Source organism: Anopheles moucheti, chromosome 2 (assembly GCF_943734755.1).
Source record: "Anopheles moucheti chromosome 2, idAnoMoucSN_F20_07, whole genome shotgun sequence".
NCBI classification, from domain to species: domain Eukaryota; kingdom Metazoa; phylum Arthropoda; class Insecta; order Diptera; family Culicidae; genus Anopheles; species Anopheles moucheti.
In genome coordinates, this window is record NC_069140.1 from 73,648 (window position 1) to 94,068 (window position 20,421).

A 20,421-nucleotide genomic window follows, 5' to 3' on the forward strand; every position below is an offset into this window, starting at 1 on the left:
AGGCACATTGCTCACTTCTATCGATATGAATCATTACCATTTAAAAGAGAGCAACATATCGAGAAAGATGCGGTGGGTTGGTGGGTTTGAAGAGACCGCAGATTCGCAACGCACGGTCGATCCTGAACTATGCTCTCAAGGAATTCCCGACGTAGAAATACTGAGATGGCTCTTCGACGGCACGGGACATTTCGTGTTCGTGGAAAACATTACTCACGAATGAGCATAAAAAGAAAAATCATTTCAATATTAGAGCGGGCATCCATGTTTGTATATTGCGTAGTATTCTGTCTCCCTGTGCTCATCTCATCCTTTTCCCTCGCATTTTCTCTCAAAACCCCTAGGGTGTTCAAAAAATTTCCCCCGTATTCCACATCATTCACTCTAGTGGCGGTTTGGTAAGGATGGGTTTCCATTTTCTTTCGCTTTCACACATGGTGTATCTCGCTCTCTCTCTCTCTCTCTCTCGCTTTCCCTCTATCGCTCTCTCATCCTCTATCTTTCTCTCTCTTTCTCTCTCTCGCTCTCTCTCGAGGCAAAACGCTCTCTTGCGTGAACACAACTCGCTTTTCACTCGCTATCGGGTTTTGCTCACTGACTTTTCCAAACTGATGGAGAGTGCGCGCGAGTTTTCCTCGTCGGATGGCAGGCAGGCACCGTCCGTGGTTTGCTTTTCTCAACTGAGATTCTTTCTTTTTTGACAGGGCGACATAAACCTCTATTGTCTTTCGTGTGTTGCGCGCGGATCAGGATAGCGGGCGATAATTTTCGGTGCTTGATATATTTTTGATTTCACCATATCGTTTGCCCGTTTCCTTCATTTTTAGTATTTGTTTTTGGTCCATTCCGTCTCAGATCCGTTCCTAGCAGGCTAGTCAAGCGAGTGAGTGAGCACGAGTGTGTTTGTGTGTGGCTGTGTTTGTGTGCCCAGTTTACGAACACAACCGTCGCATTAAGACAAGAATCTCTCTCCATTGCTGCCGTACCGAATGGTTGAACGGCCGAAAAAAGTGTCAAGAAAAGATCAAAGTGAGATCTCGGGACAGATTCATCCATAGTATTGCATCTTTCATATGTATGTGTAACGCTGCTCGTATGTTTGCTTTTAACATTCAACCTTGTGCGTATGTTTTGCGAACGGTCGATCGAGTTGAACAGTTTAGCTGACGTGCAGTAGTTAGCGATTTCCCGATTCCCACTTCCGACGGGGAAATGATAGTACCACTCGAGCCAAACATTGAAAACGAACGACCGATGAAACTTCTATCGAAACGAAACATGAAACGAAATACCAGGTGCAATTTCCATACCCAGTACGGATGTTAGTGCGTGCCAAAAGCGAACAGAAGCAGCCACAATCGTGCATAAAACCGAATTCTCACAACGCGCACCGTGGATAGCGGAAAACCAGCGCCTCAGTGGGAAGAAAAAAAGTGAGAGTCAAAAATTGCTCTAAAGAAAAGGACCTGCCACATACTGAACTCAACAACTTTTCCCAAGATATCCGCTACTCGATCCTGGAGTAAGCAGAAGAAAACCCAAGGAATAGTGTAGTAAGGATACTCAAGTGAAGCAGTGAATTTAATTTCTCACATCGATCCAGTAGTGCCCTCCACAGGGATCTGATATAACCTAGAGTGTGGATTTGTGCGACAGCTGAGTGTGATAGTTTTGACGAGGACGGACAGCCAGGCTAGAAAACAACACAGCAGTAACACGTACACGTACCTCACGTTTTGCGTGTGCATGTGTGGAAAGATAGAAACGGTAGATATAGATAGAACAGTTTAGATAGATAGTACTGCTTGAATTTCAGTCATCCTGACATCACCGCAAGTGCCTCTGCATAGCGCAATAGAAACGCGAGGAGCGTGGCTGGCGCAAGCATCTGATTACTTGGATCCATTCATTTCTTCGCCACACCACAGCGCACCACCCCGGTACAACAATTGTCCATCATTCACACACATTCACACATTCTATCACTCTCTCTCTCTTTCTTTCCTTTTCTCTTGAATTATTTCTCTCTCTTTCTCATACACACATATACACACACATGCAATCTCTTTTTCCTCTTCTCTACCTAACCTTGCTGTCAGCTAAGTCCTAGTGACGTTTGACAGCGTTGACACTGTATGCCAGGCTAGTCTTGTTGGTTTTGTTATTGTTGTGTCGTAGATGGTGTGTGGGAAAGTGGGCCAATCCACCCCCAAACCAACAAACGATTTGGTTTTGGTGGGGATGGGAAAAATAACCGGCAGCAAAAAGGCCTACACAGAACATCTGTTTTCTTGGTTAAAAACTAACTCTGTTCTGTAAATTGGAATTGAAAATGTGTATCTCAAATATCATGCCTTCGACTATTAAAATTATTAAGTAAATTATACATTATTGTAGCCTACGCGACCTCGGGAATATAACTGTAAAAGCCAGCTTCTTCAATACGTCCTGGGGATACAATTCTACAAAAATGTGAAACGATGAAGATGTGTAAGATCGAATAGAGGAACATTTCGATATCTTTTTTGAAATGATCATTATGCTTATAATGGATCATTATGTTGTTTGTAAAAATGGAGAAGAAGTACTATCCATTCTTTTGTACTGTTACAGAATGTAGATGATAAGTTAAAGAACGACGACCGTTTCGCGACGATTTAGATCTTTAAAAGTTGTAGTCTGATCTTCATCTGTCTAGTAAGAAACAGAGCGTAAATGTGCTGTTTTGTTCATAGGCGGATGCTTGTTGACGATTGACTAAACTGTGCATAATTTATTCTCAACTGACATTGGCATAAGCTTCAACTGTTGCCGCCTTATTCACACCGCCGGTTACTGCTTCCACCGTGCTCCTTTGTAGTGGTTGCTGGTGTAGTCGTAGAACAACTCTCTCGTTGATCCGGATACGTCCACTAACAACTGTCAACTTGTTCCTGGTCTGATTGGTCCCAGAATTAAATAAGATATACGCGCATTGTACTAGAATGGAAAGGGAAAATTGTCCCGTTTAATCGCTAGTCCGCACTTCAATTCGTGACAGGAGTTATTGAACCAGCCAGCACTGATAACGATTGCGACCGATCGTAGTAGATCGTAGTTTGGCAATGTTCAGCCATGAGGTGTTTGGTTCGATCTGATGCCAAATTTATAAAGCGTTACTTTGTATCGTACTATTGAAAAAAAACGTGCTGCATCGACTGGCAATCAGATGCTTCCGGATTTTCGACCAACAACATCACAACCATGCAAAACTCTCTTGTACAATCATACCCCTAAAAGAATTCAACACACACTACGACGAATGTGACGACGCTCAGGCAGTGTGTGTAAGTACATCGCTCGCGGAGTTGAGGAAAAAAGCGATGAATTCCCCAGTTCTACTCGCGCGTCTATCGAGTGCGGGGAGAATATCACCCTTAATGGTAGTGCGGTGCCTTCAACTAAGGGTGTATCAATTGTCAAACGATCATTGTAAATTTGATTTGTTGGATAGTTAAACCGGTGGTCCGTAGTACGTGGCAGAGGGTCGATCTGTATTGATTCTGGAATCTCGTTGACAGTTGTGTGTCCAGCGTTTTGCGGATGTTAGCCGTTCCGGCTCGTTGTAGTGTATACTTTATACAGAAAGGGCATTCTTAATGCTGCAATTCGTACGTCTGAATGTATGCGTATGAGCGAGTGGATCAAGTTCAGTCAAATGATGAAACCGCCAAAAAAGAAAGGGTCAAACATAAGTCAGTAATGATATAATATATAATGATATATATATATATATATATATATATATATATATATATATATATATATATATATATATATACGCATATATATATATATATATATATATATATATATATATATATATATATATATATATATATATATATATACGCATTATGCAGGTAGGACACAGTAGTGCTTTGTGCAGTGACCGAGACGTAGTAGACGATGTGCTGACAGTTGACAACGAAACGATCACGCACGATCAATAATGCTAGTCAAAACCAGATAATTGAATGGTCTTATCTAATGCGTGAAAAGAGAGCATGTGTGCACTACCTGCAAAAAGAATTCAACATTGAATGAAAGACGGTAAACCGAACTAAGATTGACAGCATTTGTAGCTGGGAAAGTGTCAGCAACAGAAGGTAATGGCTACTTACACACATGGATCGTACTCGTAGTGAACACTGGCAACGGTATCGACTTCATTTGTGCGCGCGAGGTATTAGTAGGATCCCTTTATCTTTGGGGTTTGATGATAGCACGAAATGGTGAAGGGTGAGATCCCCGGCACCGTAGCAGCTAATTCGTGGCGGACTAGCTGTTTCCCAAAATACTGACACCCGCTCTGGGCGGACTAGAATGGTTGGGATGTGTGTACGAGGGTGTGTGGGTTTATACCACCACCGTTACATGTTTACAGGCCCGTACAAACGCACCCAGGCAGCGCATCAACTCTAAACAGTAGACCGATCTTCGTTCGTTCATCGGTCCCATCGTCATCAACATCTTCATCTGCCTCCTCATGTTGTTGCTCTTCGTACTTGTTACCGGGGCTTGTGAACAATTCGCGGCGAGTGAATCGCGCACTAAACAACAACCGAACGCGAACGAAATATTACTGAAAAAGGAAGGGGGAAGCAGGGTGGTAGGGGCCAGGATGTAGGAGATGAGGAGTGCACGAGAATGTGGTGTAATTTTTTTTTGTTCCCATCTTTTTCTCCTCGTTGCGACATCTGCTTTCCGATGTTTTTCTCGGTATGAACTGTCAGAAAAAATAAATAAATTTTCTCTTGGGCTATTGTTTTATGTTTTATTAATTTTGATAATGAGTATCCTGCTAAAGTTGGGTTGAGATCAACATCCTCGTAACTTAGGATGCATGGGGATATTGGGACATTGGAGATTACTATCTACACTCCAAATACTTTCGTTAGTAAGCATGTGCTTTCTTTACAATCCTCGCGCGTATATCTTATTTAATTCTGGGCCCAAGCAGACCAGGACCAAGTTGACAGTTGTTAGTGGACGTATCCGGATTAACGAGAGAGTTGTTCTACGACTACACCAGCAACCACTACAAAGGAGCACGGTGGAAGCAGGTACCGGCGGTGTGAATAAGGCGGCAACAGTTGAAGCTTATGTCAATGTCAGTTGAGTACAAATTATGCACAGTTTAGTAGTGCCGTGAATAGGCTAGGCTACAAACCAGGCCAGTAGTCTTAATTGTCGTTGTTCGTGGTACAGCTCATATAACAATTCGTGCATCTCTTTTCGGGGCGATCCCTTTCCGTTCACCCTTAATTTTCCCCCACATAGGGAAAATTCACGTCCACTTCTCGGCACAGGATCAGGGGTAATGTGAGATATTAGCTGTGGTCATCGTCATCGCATCCGCCACTTTTAACGTCCCGCTGTGTGTGTGTGGCTATTACGCGCGCACGTGTGCTCACAAATGTATGCCGTGTACAGATTTTCCATGCGTGTGTGTATGTGAGTGTGTGAATAGAATGCATATGTGTTTGTGTGTGTGTGTGTGTGTGTAGATGTGGGGATGTTGGTGAGTCAAATTTTTGGTTCAGCAGGGATGCTATTTTTAAGACTAAGCTTACTTGGACCGTCCTGTGCTAGTGGTCTTTACTCTTTTCTTCACACGTAAAAATATGTGCATGTGGTTGCCTCTTTGCGTGCAAATTTCCAACCCCCTCTCTCCCTCCTCTCACCCCTTTTTGTTCTCAAATCCCCCTCACACACCCGTCACTGCCCTAGGATGGACGTGCAACTCATTCGCAGAACGCTCCCTTGGTCACAGGGCCACCGGACCAAACGAGCAAGTGCGACCAACCAACAGTTTGGAAATGTAAGGCGCTTACTGCAGCCGTACAAAATACACCACGCTGGAGCTCTTCTGGCGCTTGTTGCGCTGGAGGCCTGTAATATGTCGCGTTGCGTGATGATTGTCAAAAAGCTTCGTTCTATTCGTGAACGAAGACATTAGCGCAATGCATTTTTATAGTTTTTTATAGTATTGCAAAACGCAATGAGACGCATAACTCACAACTCTGAACCCCCTCCATTTTTCGTTTGCTCCAACCTCCAATTGAACGGAAATAATGATCAACGAATGGAAAACTCCAGTCGGTCATGGTGGAAAAATTGGGGTAGTGTTCCTATAGTCACGGCAACGTGAAGGAACAAAGGCAATGATTTTCTAATGCCTTCGTTGTGCAGGTCTGAGAGTGGAAGCAGTTTCGTTTCCTTTCTCCATTTTATTTTTCATTTATGTTACAGTATTGTAATGTGCGGTTACTAGCTGACCGACTCAACGAAATGGAATGGAAAACGTGAACTTTACGAAACGATCCCGAGGAAATTCGTGCAGTAGCCATAATAACAACGATGAGCTTCTTGAACATTCTCTTTTTCCACAAGGCATGGTTTTGAATCCAGCAGAAGAAATGGAGAAGTATCAGGAAAATAAGAGAAAAAACTTCAGAGTGATGGTGGTACGGGAGGGGCAAATGGTAAGGAGGGGAGAGGTAGGGGGGAGGGTCTTAACATGTTGAAGATTCTTTGCCCCGTTTTCCTGAGCTTCGTCTTGGTTTAGTAATATAAAGCGGGGAAACGTCAGAATCATTATTAGTACCAGCGATCATGCATCTTTTGTATCGCATCCCAACACATCTGTCATAATCGTTGCGTTGCGTATTGAAACCATTATTAACCTGCGTTACGCATCGGAGATCCCTCTCTTGGTTTTGCCAGATATACGCTTATAAAGAATTGACGCACCGTCCACAAGTCTCTTCGTCTATCCATTAGAACTATTAAATTTTCCCTCAATTTTCCCTGTCGGAATTCTCCCGGATTCGCCGAATTTTTACCGTATTCAAATTCTCTTAATTTATATTTTGCATTTGCTCTCTTCCCTTTTTGTTCTCTCTTTCTTTCTCTATTTCTCTCCCTGGTGCTTTCACTCTCAACCCCGATGGTTGGTCTTGGGAATGGCCGTTTTCCGGCACCTTACCCGGTGATCGCTCGCGCTTTCTGTGCAGATACGCACATTAAGCATCGTGAGGCCTCGTGATCTAGGTTAGGTTTTGTCGACGGTAACCAAAAGTGGTATCCGTACGGCCATCTCACCCCTCCCCCAATACGTGCAGACGACGTGTTGCAACCGAACCAGATCGAGTGACTGTGTGTTTGTTTGGCATCGGCCAGGAAATCGCGATTCAAACACATTGCAGGTATCTGGTGCTGTAGTGTGTGGCGCCACCGTCACGATGATGATCATATCCGCTACAGACCCGCTATGATCCTGTGCGATTGGAATCGCGTCATCTGCCGTCGCATTATCGTACAGTTATTGTGATGAATCGACCAGCACCAGTGTTGATATATCAATACGACGTAGACGAGGACAACGACAACGAGCACAGAGTGTGTTGCAAATGCGTAGTGGATCAGCCAACTGCGATCGATAGCAGCGCGGTGCAACATATATCAGATATTGCTTATTATTACGATTGCGACGACGACGGTGATTATCACCATCACAATTGGTTGTGGCAGCATCATTTGCAGCAGCGGCGGCAGCTTTGGACCACAAGCTGCTCGGTGGTTTAGTACGAAAAGAAATGAAAGATGTCGCACGCGGCGGCAATGCAGGCGGGCGGCAGTTTGGCCGCGACGGCCGCTCGTGCCGATAGTACACACATTAGCGGTGGTCGATACGACTTCGAAGACGGTGGAACATTCTGTGGTGGCTGGGAAGATAACAAAGCCCACGGCCACGGAGTTTGTACGGGTCCAAAGAACAAAGGTGCTTATTCCGGAGCATGGCATTACGGTTTCGAGGTATCGGGGATATATTGTTGGCCAAGGTAAGTTCGGTGAATGTTGTTGTGAATAGCTTTAAATAAATATGTCATAATTATACCAGTATGCTGTTTGTGCGAGTATTTAGAAGTGCTTTAAAACAAACAAATTGAATGTGAAACTTGTTTAACGATTAAGGATATTTTGTATGTAACTTGGTTCCGTCCGAGTAGCTTGAAGACTGGCTCGCCTTAAAATATCATTATTTTTCATTATCGTGTTCATGCTAGACAGCTGTCCTATAATAGTGTAAATTATTGTCAATACGTCTGTTTTGATCACTCAGCTAGCTGAATAAGACAGCTTTTGCCCTAAACGATTAATTTGTAGTCTAAAAGGATAAATTTGAGTTTGATAAATTGATTTTTTACTCACATAGACGTCGATCGGTTGAAGTCGTCAACCCATATCTGAATATTTTGCATTCGCAATGGGAAGCAGAATCTTCTCAAGATTTGATCTCTTTTTGATTTGATCTGATTCCCGTTTTTGTGTTCAAGTCAGTCAATCTTTTCAAGTTACCAAACACATTTATAATTGATATTTCTTCGTTTATTTCGAGAATTAGAATAAAATCTTACCGAATGTGATTTTTATAATAGTCAAATGTTTAAGGGAAAATTAAAAATTTGGTAAAAAAAATTGAATTCCACATACAAAATTACATAAACTGTCAAAATTTGTAGATTCACGTAACTCTAGTGTCGCGTAAGTCGGGAAATGACTGTATTAATGACTATCGTTGGAAGAACTTCCGTCTCATTCCATTCATTCCATCCTTCTTAACTATTTTCAGTTTACTAAATAAGAACCCCCCCCCCCCCCCCCCCCCCCCTTAAATAAAATTCGCAGATATTGACATTGTCGTGAAATGATTCATGTGAAATGGCATAATTAAACAAAATTTAGTCAATTGTTGCAATGCACATCACGTAAGGGTCTCGAATCCCTGTTATCTCATGGAGTTCACTAGAATCTTTATTTTTTCAATTAATGCATGAAATACCGGTAGTATTACTACGAAATGAAGGTGTTAATGTGTGAAACGAAATTAACTTAATCATGTGTGTTTAAGTTTAACAGAACTATAGACCAATCATCGATTGCTGGTGTTCGCTGAAATTGCTACTAGTAAGTAAGCGACTTCTAATACAGGTACAATGAATAGAATTTTGTCGAATCTACATTGCTAACTGTGTATTTGAATAATTTAATTGTCACAATAAAACATACAAAAGCAGTGTGTTTTGCACAAGCAATAACTACCCAAATTACTCTACCCTTACTTTGCACGATCCAATATCGAAACTTTGGCCCACACCGCGCTAGCACAGCATGTATCAATTTATTGCTGTTTTGACCGAAACACGAAAGAATCCCCCCCTCTTTAATTCGGACAATACGAATAAATCGCGATGCAACGTCGCCCCTGGTTATGTGTTTCGGTTTCAGTGGATTGAATTAAAGACAAGAGCTAGCGATACTGGCGCAATGAGAAATACTGTTTTGCCAGAATTAAATACTTCCTCGACCGATGACGCCACCATACGCCATGTTTGGCGCCAGGAACGTCTAATAGCGGGCTAGTAATGTTTATTACTCGTAACAATTCGGTTCTCAAAAAACTACGACCGTTACTCATTTGCAACGCTCACGCGCAACAGGCGACTCATTGTTGATGCTCGTGCTTACATCTTGACGCCATTTGTAACTAACGGTTGTTGCAAAAAAAAGATAGAAGGCGGTCAGACGATCCCAAAAGGAATCGGTCGACATAATTTTCTTTTCGTCGCCGCCATCATCAAAAACCACCATGCCTAATGCTATATGTCAAATTGTTCAACCGGTCGCATCGCATCGCCACATCGTGATATTGATCTGCCGCCGACATGCATTGGTATGACGTTCTAATGTAAGGCAAGTGAGAGAAAACCGACGCAATATTCGTTGAGCATATGGTTGTATCTGACAAAAAGGATCAATAAAGATCACGCCATAAAAATATGGTTCATTCGTAGCTACCGCATTGTATAGCAATTGTGTAGAAGAGTCACGTGTAACCACATGTTAGTCGATAGATAAAAGAAATATACTAGAGATATTTCATTCATAGCTTTTCTGTTTTATTTGCTTATTTTGCTATTGATATATGTGCACGAGACCGATCGCCAGCAGTTCGTACACCGAAGGTCGTGCATCTCTTCATAACAAGAACTTAGCTTATTTTACATTGGCTAAAGTTTATAGGATAAACAAAAACAAAGTATATCAGTAAATCTTTTGTCTGGAGCAGTGATTGGTAACAAAACTGTGAGTTACAACCTTATCATACCTCAATACAACTTTGATCAGATTTTTAATTTCGATTTTGCAATTAAACAAAAGATTGTTGGACATTGGGTCAAATTCTAAGCATTGATTGAAAATTTATTAACAACTGTATATAATTGAAACAATAAGTTTTGGATCAATTTTTTCAATTAAATCCGAAAAACGTAATTAGTTCGCAAAACGTATTAGGCGTCTCCATTGTTTTATTATTTTTTTTGTTTCGTTAGAACGGCCTGGCCGTATCGACTTATTTTACCACGTAGCCTGATAGTCAGGCCTTGCTACGGGGGATTGGTCCGAATGGAATTTTGGTCCGGGCCGTTGGTGTGAAGACTGGCTCCGCTACCATCATGCCACCGGGCCGCCCCACCTCCATTGTTTTACAACCGTACTAAAAATCGATATTTACATTTTACATTTTCTTAACAAATGGGTATTATTTCAATTGTTTATTGAAATAATTATTCTTTTTCTTTTCTTTCTATCGGCACAACAATCTCAAGAGGTGTCGAGGCCAGCCATTTCTGTCTTTCTTGGACTATATTCACCCATTGTTTAGCTGGATAGTCACATGTCCGTGTTAAACACATTTGTTTAGCTGGATAGTCAATCCTGCGCACGGGTCCTGCGCAATTGGTCCGGATGACATCCTATGACAGTTCTGTTGTTTGGAACCGACGCCGCTGATATATACATTACCGGGCTGGCAAATATTTGCGAACAGGCTATCAATGTACAAGTCGTATCAGGCGCATCTACTGATCTACAACAAAACGACGAATATCGAATTTTATCTATAGATTTTTATAGTACCAGGGTTTTAAAAATGTTTGTTAACATTTAAAAAACCGCGAAACTAATCATCAGTGTCAAACCATAATGTTTGAACCAAGTTACAAATAATGCATAAGTGGACACAGCGTCTCCGTTGTTATTCAACAATATGATATAGATCGTATAACTAATCCTTTCTCGAAGCAGTCAGAAGTACGTACAATTATTAAAAACTTTTTTTATTTTTCCGTTTGCTGTCACAGTGGCTCAACATACGAGGGACATTGGCAAAATGGCAAAAGACATGGGCTGGGTATTGAGGTTAGAGGCAGATGGGTGTACAGAGGCGAATGGACGCAAGGTTTCAAGGGCCGGTACGGTGTGCGACAAAGTGCATCATCGACAGCCCGGTATGAGGGAACATGGGCTAACGGGCTGCAGGATGGGTACGGTTCGGAAACGTACGCTGATGGAGGTACATGTACTAAAATGCGCTCGGAATCCCTTATCAATTACATTAACCCTGATTCCCTTTGATTAGGCAGCTACCAAGGACAGTGGCAGCGGGGTATGCGGCATGGATATGGTGTCCGCACATCGGCTCCATTCGGCATGGCCGCTCGGTTTCGGCCAAAGTCGGTCCGCGTGTCGATGACCTCGCTGCGGAGTACCGACGGCGGCAATCAGGCACCAACGCCAGATCCGGGCGAAAAGCGCAATCATCGGATCGATGATGCGCGTGGTGGTTTTGTGTTAAAGGCGAAATCCGACGAAACACCCGTCCGCCGCAACAGTTTGGTAGAAAAAACGAAGAAAGGACTTTTATCGGTAAGTGACCGGAAGTATTGCGACTGATAATACACGTGTAACTTCGTGTTTAATTCTTATCGTATTTTTTATTTGTCCAAAAATCAGGGACTCAAAATTAGGAAACAAAAAAGTACGGGCGATTTGGAAAAACGTGGCACAGGCACGGGTAGCATTCGGTCTACGGCGTCGACCGCATCCTGGTTGAGTACGGAATCTTCACAATCAGGAATGACAAATAAGTAAGATATAGACGTTTTTTGACGAATCTTTGATATTGATCCCTTGTGCTTCTCTCTATTTGATCCCCCAGGACAATGCACACGGATTCCAATGCAAGCTTTATAGTAGAGGACGAACAGTTGGATGCGAGCGTGGTGGAAACGTATATGGGCGAGTGGAAGAATGATAAGCGATGTGGATATGGTATTTCGGAGCGTAGCGATGGATTAAAGTGAGTATGGAATTAATTTGCTATCATGACAGCCCCTATTACAACAATTAAATCTCTCTTCAGGTATGAAGGAGAGTGGTATGCAAATAAGAAGTACGGTTACGGTGTAACTACATTTAAGGATGGCACGAAAGAGGAAGGCAAATACAAGAACAACGTGTTGATCACGAGTCAGAAGAAAAAGCATCTATTCTTGATCCGTTCGGCCAAGTTCCGCGAACGGATAGATGCGGCAGTTGACTCGGCCCAGCGCTCCTCTAAGTACGCACTACAGAAAGCGGACATTGCGATATCGCGCACCGCTACCGCACGCGGCAAAGCCGAACTGGCCGATGCGGCCGCAGATGAGGCGCGTTCTGAATCAGATCTAGCGATACGAATCGCACGTGACTTTGCTCCCGATTTTAATCCGTCCCTGCTGGAGCGGTTCGATCGCTTGCGGCGCAACCGTGTCTACCCACTGCCGGACAGTGTGAAGCTGAATGAGTTGCCCGGTGGCCGACTCGGTCAGGACGAGTACGGTGCCCACAGCCAGCTACACAACCATGCCAACAAAAAGGAGTTAGAGCTGGCTAATATGAAGAACGCACTGAACAGTCCTTTCGGGATGAGTGGTGGACATGCGGGGGCTACCAACCAGCGCATGTCGAATTACTATGACCAAAAAGGACAAAACACAAACAGCTCTATCATGGGGGGTCCAAATGGGCCGATTGGTGGTGTAATGCATCAAACGTCGATGGCCCACTACGGTTCGTCGATGGGACCGAGCCACGACCAAGGGCGGCTAATGGACGATGGGCTGCAGTCGATATATGGTCGGCAACCGTCCTGCCCGAACTCACAACAGTGCGGTCCCGGTAGTGGTAGTGGTGGTCCTTCTGCCAACTACTACGGAGCGGGTGCAGTTACTAAGTCGGCCACCGGCGGTACACCGTCGAACGAGAAATTTTCCTACCAACAGTCGAGCTTACAGTTGCGGGACGAACCCACTCTCGGTGGCATTACGAGCCCAAGACGAACGTCCACGCTGCAGCACGCAAACACGTCGATGTACAGCGAGTCAGTCAAACAGATGAACTCTCGTCCAGCTCCATCGCTCGGGGCGATCGGTAGCCAATCATCGATAGATTACTTCGACCATTACAAGCGACCGCCCAGCAGAGATGGATCGGTAGATCGGTACACGCGTGCCGCTAGTAAGCTGGGCGGTGCAGGCGTCAGTTCACGTCAACCGTCCGTTGAGAAAACGGGACCGGTATGTATGACAAATTCGGGAGGCGTGGATGGTGGTGAAGTTACCGAACGGATCGGTACGTTACGACGTGGTTCGCAGATAATATCGGGTCCAGCGACTACCAACGGTTCCATCCAGGTGAATATCGGCATAGGTAATGGTAGTGTACGGCCGGGATCGAGAGCGACTACCCCATTGCATCAACACAGCCCGGACATGTGCCAGCAATCGCAGCAACCATTCGAGGACGTTTTGCTTCGGCAACGAACCCTCGGACAGGACATTATTCCTTCGCTTACGCAGCCAAAGCGCACCGAAAGTCTTTACCTATCGAAACCGGCTATCAACAGTGTTCCGATGGGCGGTGGAGGTAGCAGTGGTTTCGGTGGAGGAGGCATGAGATCGAGAGGAGGTGGAGGTGGAGGTGGAGGAGGAGGCAACGGTATGGCAACGTTTAGTAGGGAGCCAAAGGTAGGTATCGGGGTTTTGAAGAATGTCCGCGAATGCTGCTTCACGGTGTTATTTTTACTCCGCCAGTTATCTCTGCACTGTAAACATCGTTGTAAACAATGGCGGATCAAGTTGTATCGCATGCCTTTAAGTGGGGCGGTTTGATGATTTGATTATGAAGCGATGCGCGAATGTGTGTTTCGTATTATTTCAATAGTCATTGCCAAAATCACAAGATATAGGATAAGTGGTTATGTATGACTGATCGCCCATTTTCGTTAAAAGCTTAATGCATTGAAAAATGTCTTCCATATTTCGTTACTATTACCACATATCTTGCGCTATCGCTTATCGTATGTAGGTGGTTGGCGCTCATTGCAAAGGTTGCCTGGTTTCTATTTTCATTTTAATAGCCATATCGTACAATCACGCAGTCACGGGAGGGGCGTAATGGTATTTGGGTCTTGGGCCGGTCTTGTAGAAGAGGAAAATAAATATGGCTGGCATTTGGGAAAAATATCGATAGCACTGTGGCACTATTCCCATGCTTCACGTTTTTCTTCAATTTTCAAACAGCCTGTATGCTCTCTATTATTACTCTCCTTTTTTTCTCAATCTCTCCCACTCGAAGTATGTTTTTCTCGCGATCTTCATTCATGCTCGTGAATGATTAATGTTCCTTTCATAGTTTTTTAACCTTTCACGAGTAAGATTCTATCCAACTGAATATCTTACATATCTTGGTTTGCAAGCATCTTCATTTGCTGCACAAGCAAACAAGTAGAGATTCGGTTTAATTTAATCGGTTTACCAAGGAGGGGCCGACTGCTGATATGATGATCCTGAAATGATAGCCATCTTGCGGTACTACTAGCAGAACGGTGTTGATTGTTTCGTTCTTCGCTACACGCGTACATACAAACATGTCGATTGTTTCACACAATGCGCACGTGTAAACGTGGTTCGCTATTGTGTGTTTTCCGATCGTGCTTCGCTTTTCCTTTACAACGATATACAGCCACTTCTGTTTTCTAACCCGTGTGGAAATGTTTGTATGCGTTAATATCGGCATGCAGAAATGATGGATGAACCAGAGAATAGTTGAGAAACGAGTAGACGATGAACCTGTCGACGCCATAATCGGTCATCTTCGTAAGGAACGTAAATGCAACAAGCCTAAAAAAAATACTCTCCATGTTGCATATTAGTAACATTCCATGTCATTTGCAATACATCCATTGTCCCGAATAGTGTTATTGCTTCTTGGAACGAACCCTTCAGATCTACCGTGTGACTTTAGTAATGGGTTTGGGTTTGTGTGAATACTGGGTTAATCAACCACAATTTAGGGCTGACTTTCGTTTTCGTAACTCAACAGTGGTTAACAGCCATTCCACACCGTGCGACATACCAGGGAATACCGAATCCTTGTTGTTGTCGTGCTAGGAAGATCACAATTATTCAGATATCGAGAGGCATGCAGAGGATAGGTACAAATAATGGACGATCCTTGCCAATTTCATCGTTATTGATAGTGATAGTTCATATAAACTCGTCTTAAACTCGTACTCGTACAGAATATGGACTTATGTTAATGTTACAGAATAGGGATTTATGTGTCTGCTATTGGGAAATCTTAACTCTATGTTTAATATGTTAAGTTGAAAATCTTAACTTGAAATATTTAAAGTCCCCGTGAACTCTGTAAGGAAATTATAGAACTCTGTACCCTAACTTCCATGTTTTGCTAGATCTTCCCTCTTTCTCTCTCTCTCTCTCTCTCTCTCCCTCTCTTTCCCGCTCTCTCATAATCTCTCTCTCTCTCTCTCTCTCTCTTGGTCTCTATCTCTATCTTTGTCTTTCTCTTCCCCTCTCTTTCTCTTACGTCAACTTATATTGAATATCCACAAATAGCATTTGTATTCAGGTACAAGGGGCTTCTGCTCGTCTTAGCACATTTTTAGAACCCAACAACACGCTTCAGTGAAAATGATCATGCACAATCGTGAAAGGAACATCTAACTTAGGGACGAATGTACATGTACCGTGCCGGTCGATAGAATGACTGCGAAAGCGAAAGGATCTGATGCGACTCTGATTCATAGTTACTTCTGTGGTACGTCCCGAACCCTTTTGCATCCTCCTCCCTATCCATTTTGTGTCCTTGAGAGTTTCATAGTTTTGTTTGAAGTTTGCGTCTGTGTAATTTTTGGTCGATCTTTACTCGATCTTTACTTACTATTGCTTAACCGTTTAGTTCGAAGAATTGCTCTTTCTTCTGTATATTATGTATTATGTATCTTCATTTGCAACTCCTCCCGGATATCTGAATTCCCAATCTTTTCTATTTGATCTCACGTTTATCTTCTCTCTGTGGTACGGGATTTTGTGTTTGATTCTCGTATTGTGCGAAAAGCTTACTAATATTTTCTCTTGTGAGTTGACCAAACGACAACCGCACAAAATCTTCTCTCACATGCTCTGTAGCACCTTCCGCAGATGAATCGTTCGGTGGTGGTTTGGTGAAATGTGTCGCCATCGTATATCGCCGTATAAACGGGTCCCTGTGCGCCAGTAACTAGTTCATTCATTGCCGAGCAGACCCTGCGTCGAAGTGCGAGCGCATCGGTTTGTGCGGGATTCTTTTTGTGAATGTTCGTCGTATGTCACCGACCAGGCAACGCTGGTGCTACTACGCTTAACGGCAACGCATTACTGTTGATCGTGTAACAGTGGTTTCGATCGGCAACCGTGCAATCGTGTGGCTCGGACCCGGCAAAGCAGCTTGTGTCCGAACGGTTGTATTAGTGTTTTGTGGCCACGCGGATCTCATTAATAGTAACATATGGTTTTTGCCCCTGGACCCGTGTTACGGCTGTGTGTTCGTGTGCATGTATCAGCGGACCGGTGCAACGGGCTATAAATAGTTTTACGGCCCTGGATCTTCTTCGTTGGACGCCAATCGACGAACACTCGCTTAACGCATACACGATTCACGACGGCGGTGCGTTACAATACGGGTGGATTTCGGATCCACTGGTAGTCGATTGCTGCGGGTAAACTAGGTGGTGTTGTTTAACGAGGGCCGGAGAGCAGTGAGAGCGCGTGCGTGTGTGTAGCAAACTGCCTAAGGCATTCATGCGGAAGTTCCGCGTAACAGTTCCGAGTGGGAGAGTTTAATCAAGAGAGGAAAAGAGAAAGAGAGAGAGGCAGAATAACGAAAAGTAACAGCGCAAAAGACAACCAAACGCGATCGGAAGTCAAGAATGCAGTGGCAACAGGAAGTGGACGATGAAGATATTATGTACTCTCCGGCCTTACTGGCCCGGCGAGCTTCCGAGAGCTGGATTGAATTTCCTCCGGTGGAGGTTGTTATTCGCTTCCAATGCTTGTTTTTATTAATTTTGCACTATCCGTTGTGAATTTTCGCAAGGAAAACTAATGCTTTACTTCCGTAAACTCCATGACGTTTCAAATCCTAACCAATCACTTTTTACATCTTGGGTACAGAGTATTCCAGTAAATGCAACTCTACAGAGGAAGAAATCATTACCAGACGTACAACAACTACCGTTCTCAACCGGTGTCATGAGCCGAGAGGAGGTGTCGATTCTTGGTTCTGCTCGGCGCGAAGAGGTTCGGCGACTGAGAGATGAGCAGGAACGCTTAAGAGTTAATCCACTGCTGTATCTGGTCAGTCCACAAGTGAGGGTAAGTTATTCAACCCTTTTCCAACTTTTGTTCCAATTGGGTCCGTATTTGGATTCAAAGGCTATGGAATCGATCCTGTAACATGTGATCAATCGAAACCTAGTTAACACAACTCAACTGTATATTGTACGCAATATTGCCAAAAATCACGATCTAATGTCAATGATTACTAAATTTCCAACTTTTTTACTATTTCTCTTGCAGGATTGGTTCTCGCGTCAGCAACTAGTTATGTTAGTGCTGATCGTTAATATTGCCTTGGCTATTTTATTCTTTAAAATACTCACATAGCGTTGGCTCAGTCCATGTTTGCATTTCAGCATGTTTCTAAGAGAGGTGGCACTATAGAATAGCCGAGAGCAGAAATGAGGATAATATTTAAACGAACATTATGGGATAACTCTTGTCGCAGCAGTGTACGCAACCGAGAAAAAATACAGATAAAAAATGTCCTTCAAATCAAACAAATCCAATAAAATCAAGCTAATACTCGCACACACACTGAATAGAAACATAAACTAAACGCCTAACATCCACAATATACATAACACCCAGAAGTAAGAGAAAAGAGAGACGAAACTATTTTCCGCCGGTGCATCTTTGCGAAATGCGACCAGTTTCTTTGCAACGTGACTTTCGAAGCCAAAGGCGAAAACGTCGTTGTGGTACACTGAAGTAGCAAAAGTAAAGGAGGATGACAAATATTTCAAGCAAAGTGATGTTTAACGAGATGTTTAAGTGAGGCAATCAATTAGCGAGCAGCATCAAGATGGAATCAATAAAATTGTTTATCTTTGTGCATCAATCATCAACCTTCGCAATTACGATCCATCCTTTACCTACGTAAAATATATTTATAAAATCAAACAAATGAAACATACAATTAAACGTAACACCGATATAGAGCTCAGCAGGGGAAGCAGAAAATCAGACAGACGAAAAGAAAAATAGAGAGTACGAAATCCAGCTAATTACGCCATTGTGACGATGTGTGTTTGGTGCAAAAAGATTGGATATGAAAAAAAACGGAATTAAAAAAAAAAACAAAAATAAATAAAAATACTCCAAATAAACAAACTTTGCAAACGAAAATACTGAACCAAACCTTTTCAAGTTCACAATAGTACACAAATAAACAATATAAGAGAAGGAGGAAATTTAAGTAAAAGAACTAGTAACAATTTCAATCGAACGAGTAACAGTAAGCAGAGGTTTAAAAGAATTAAAATAAAGAGAGAAATTGTGTGGGTGTATGCATATGAAAGAGAGTGAGAGAGCGAAAAAAAAAGCAAAAGTTGGAAAGCTATACAAAAAATCAAAAAGAAAAACAACTTAGATAAACCAATTTGTGAAAATGATCGGTAGGTGTTTGTGTGCGCACGCGGTAAAAAAAACAACTTTGCAGCTAATGCAGCAGAAGCCAAATCTTACGAAAAAAAATATTTGTTAACATAATTTTTAGCAAAACAACGCCCGTCTTAAACACATACAAAAGGCCACGGGAAGATGATGCAACAACCGAATCCAAGTTTAATTATTTCGTTTTTTTTGTTCCAAATGACAGAACTATTCAAATTTGCTTAAGGATCAAACTCTTAAGATTCTAATAAACAAAAAAGAACGTTGAATTTTTTTCCACCGGTCGGGGGGATTTCTGTTTGCAAATGAGCATAAGCAGTCGGAAATGTTGCGTTACAGGAAAAAGGAAACGGTTGTAAGTATTATAAGCTGTGAAATCATCTACATACTTTTTGTGCTTTATAGTTTGTGTTTTTTTCTTATGCTTCTACTTCGGTTCAGACTAAGAAATTTATGCCTATTGCATATACGTCTTGGTTGCGCAGAATACTCGAAATAATAGATTACTTCCATTACTATAATCTTTTTTGTTGTATCGTTAGAACGGCTCTTGTATACCACGAGAAATAACGGTTTCCATCAGCTTTCGCGTCAGCACGATCTATTGGGAAATAGTTTTGAACAATTTTGACGTGACACGGCGTTGAATGGATTAAACAAAATTTACACAAAAACACATAGGATCCCAATCGAATCGATTACTTTGAAAATCCGTCAATTGATGACACGTTTTGCTACACTATAGATCATGCAATGTGGCAAATTAAGATTTAAAGGGTTTGTTTGTTTAAATTATTGTTTCCGTTGCTCTGGTAGTAACGCAAAATAATGTGAACGAGAATTATGAAAAATTAAGAGCATGTATTTTGAGTATATTTAATTCAGAGCGATGAACTTTTACAATAACAATGATATCATGATGACTATCATAAACAATCTTTTCCGGACTTTCAAACCGATCTGCTTTTACGACCACAAAGTCGTAGTGTAGAACAAATGAAAATTCAACGGCCCACATTAGACTCTGTGGTCGTAGTGAGGTTGTTTGGTTATACAGTCATTTCCCGAGGTTCGCGAAACTCGAGTTACGCTAATTTGAGATACGCTGATCTCCAAATTTTGACAGTTCGTGTAATTTTGTATGCGGAATGTAAGCTCTACTCTTTACCACCAAATCGCATAAAATGCGCGAAATTGATGGTGTACGTACAACTAGGTAAGTGTTTTTTTATGGCGATATTTGTGAATCGTTTCAGATACGGTATACGCTTCCGATGATGCCATTTTACCATCTGACTATGTGTAAAATCTTTCCCCTTCAAAAAACTGCATCGAATCGGCAATAGGTGAAAAACATATCCTTGATGTGTTATCAACTAACTGAGGTTTTGATCACTTGTAATGATTTGCAGACCGA

At 42.6% G+C, this 20,421-nt stretch overlaps 2 protein-coding genes across 5 annotated transcripts in view; one reads left to right on the forward strand and one right to left on the reverse strand.

The window, feature by feature from the left end:
• Window positions 1-20,421, reverse strand: part of LOC128310834 (cartilage oligomeric matrix protein) — a 54,468-nt gene that overhangs the window by 13,625 nt on the left and 20,422 nt on the right. The window lies entirely within an intron of this gene.
• LOC128310835 (uncharacterized) lies at window positions 1,024-18,758 on the forward strand. Of its 4 annotated transcripts, none has more exons than XM_053047563.1 (9): window positions 1,024-1,767; window positions 7,059-7,886; window positions 11,250-11,461; window positions 11,528-11,814; window positions 11,902-12,035; window positions 12,107-12,247; window positions 12,311-13,955; window positions 17,445-17,645; window positions 17,850-18,758. In XM_053047563.1, the coding sequence occupies exons 2-9, from the start codon at window positions 7,648-7,650 to the stop codon at window positions 17,934-17,936; spliced, it is 2,946 nt and encodes a 981-aa protein (XP_052903523.1). In that variant the 5' UTR covers window positions 1,024-1,767; window positions 7,059-7,647; the 3' UTR covers window positions 17,937-18,758. The 4 variants fall into 4 exon arrangements, with proteins under 4 accessions (XP_052903523.1, XP_052903524.1, XP_052903525.1 ...); XM_053047564.1 differs by having other exon boundaries at window positions 1,024-1,433; XM_053047565.1 differs by lacking the exon at window positions 1,024-1,767 and having other exon boundaries at window positions 7,041-7,886.

Coding starts and splice junctions, on each gene's coding strand:
- LOC128310835 (XM_053047563.1), top strand. CDS start 7,648: ATGTCGCACGCGGCGGCAATGCAGGCGGGCGGCAGTTTGGCCGCGACG. Junction 7,887..11,249: donor GGGATATATTGTTGGCCAAG/GTAAGTTCGGTG, acceptor TTGCTGTCACAG/TGGCTCAACATACGAGGGAC. Junction 12,036..12,106: donor CAATCAGGAATGACAAATAA/GTAAGATATAGA, acceptor TTGATCCCCCAG/GACAATGCACACGGATTCCA.